The 1252-nt window shown below is 45.3% G+C and overlaps 1 protein-coding gene across 1 annotated transcript; it reads left to right on the top strand.

The window, feature by feature from the left end:
* The first annotated feature begins 244 nt into the window (after positions 1–244).
* On the top strand, positions 245–843 carry LOC118595706 (39S ribosomal protein L40, mitochondrial). Its single transcript, XM_036206452.1, has one exon. The coding sequence runs from the start codon at positions 249–251 to the stop codon at positions 735–737; it is 489 nt and encodes a 162-aa protein (XP_036062345.1). The 5' UTR covers positions 245–248; the 3' UTR covers positions 738–843.
* Positions 844–1252: the final 409 nt, after the last annotated feature.

Genomic DNA, 1252 nt, shown 5'->3' with positions numbered 1-1252 from the left:
CACTGTGATCACATTCACCACCACCACCCCACTGCCATCTCCCATCCCTGTCTCACTCCCAAGTGACCTGATTCTTCTCAACTGGTAACCTTATTTTTTATTAATTTATTTATCTTATGTGTATGAGTGTTTTGCCTGCATCTATATCTGATGTGCATTACATGTGTGGTTGCTGGCCACAGAAGCCACAAGAGGGTGCTGGATCCCTTGGAACTAAAGTTACAGGTGGTTGTGAGCTGCTCATCCCCATGAGAGCAGAACCTCTGCGAAAGAAGAAGAAGATAGACCCTAGAAAGGACCAAGCAGCAAAGGAGCGCTTGAAGAAGAGGATCCGGAAACTGGAAAAGGCCACCCAGGAACTAGTTCCTATTGAAGATTTTATCACCCCAGTGAGATTCCTGGATAAGTCAAGACAGCGACTCCAGGAAGAGCATTCTTCCCAGGAGAGTGAGCAAAGAGCTCTTCTGCTGAAGAGGTGGGCACTCTACAAGCAGCAGGAACATGAGGCAGAGAGGGACACCATCAGAGCCATGCTGGAAGCCCAGCAGGAAGCACTTCAGGAACTGAAGCTTGAGTCTCCAGAGCTCTACGCTGAGGCCATAAAGCGAGACCCCAGCCTGTTCCCCTTTGAGAAAGAAGGGCCACATCACACGCCACCAATCTCTAACTACCAGGCCCCTGAAGGCAGGTACAATGACATCACCAAGGTGTACACACAAATAGAATTCAAAAGATAGAACTGAAAACTACTGTCCTCAGAAGATGCTGGCCCCGGGAGTCGGAGCAATGAGCTGCAGTCTGTTTTCAACAGGTCATACATCCTGGGAACAAATAAAATGTAATCAAAAGCAAAAAAAAAAAAAAATCTAAAGGGAACCATGATTATGCCTAACAGTGACTTTGAAATCTTCAAAAGGATGATGGGACACCACATGGACTATGGTAAAGCCATTAACACCATGGAAAGATTGACTTTGGACTACAAACTGCTCAGGACAATTTCGAGATGACTGGCTGAGATGATACAGCCTGACAGACTACTTAAACAAGGACTTGAAACAAGCCCTGCACTTTCTCATTATGCAGCGGTGGGACAAATGATACAGGACTTGACAATTCACCCAAAAATTTTCTTTTCAGGATCCTCTAAAGATGGAAGTAATTTTAAGAGGATGACGCCCACATCCCCAAAAGGTGGGATGGGAGGTTTTCGGTCGTTTAATGAGTTTTGGATATTGTCATTGTTTATAAT

This window comes from Onychomys torridus, chromosome 14 (genome assembly GCF_903995425.1).
Source record: "Onychomys torridus chromosome 14, mOncTor1.1, whole genome shotgun sequence".
Classification (NCBI taxonomy): Eukaryota; Metazoa; Chordata; class Mammalia; order Rodentia; family Cricetidae; genus Onychomys; species Onychomys torridus.
Note: the sequence above shows the minus strand (reverse complement) of the source record. Positions and strands in the feature narration are given on the sequence as shown.

Coding starts and splice junctions, on each gene's coding strand:
- LOC118595706 (XM_036206452.1), top strand. CDS start 249: ATGAGAGCAGAACCTCTGCGAAAGAAGAAGAAGATAGACCCTAGAAAG.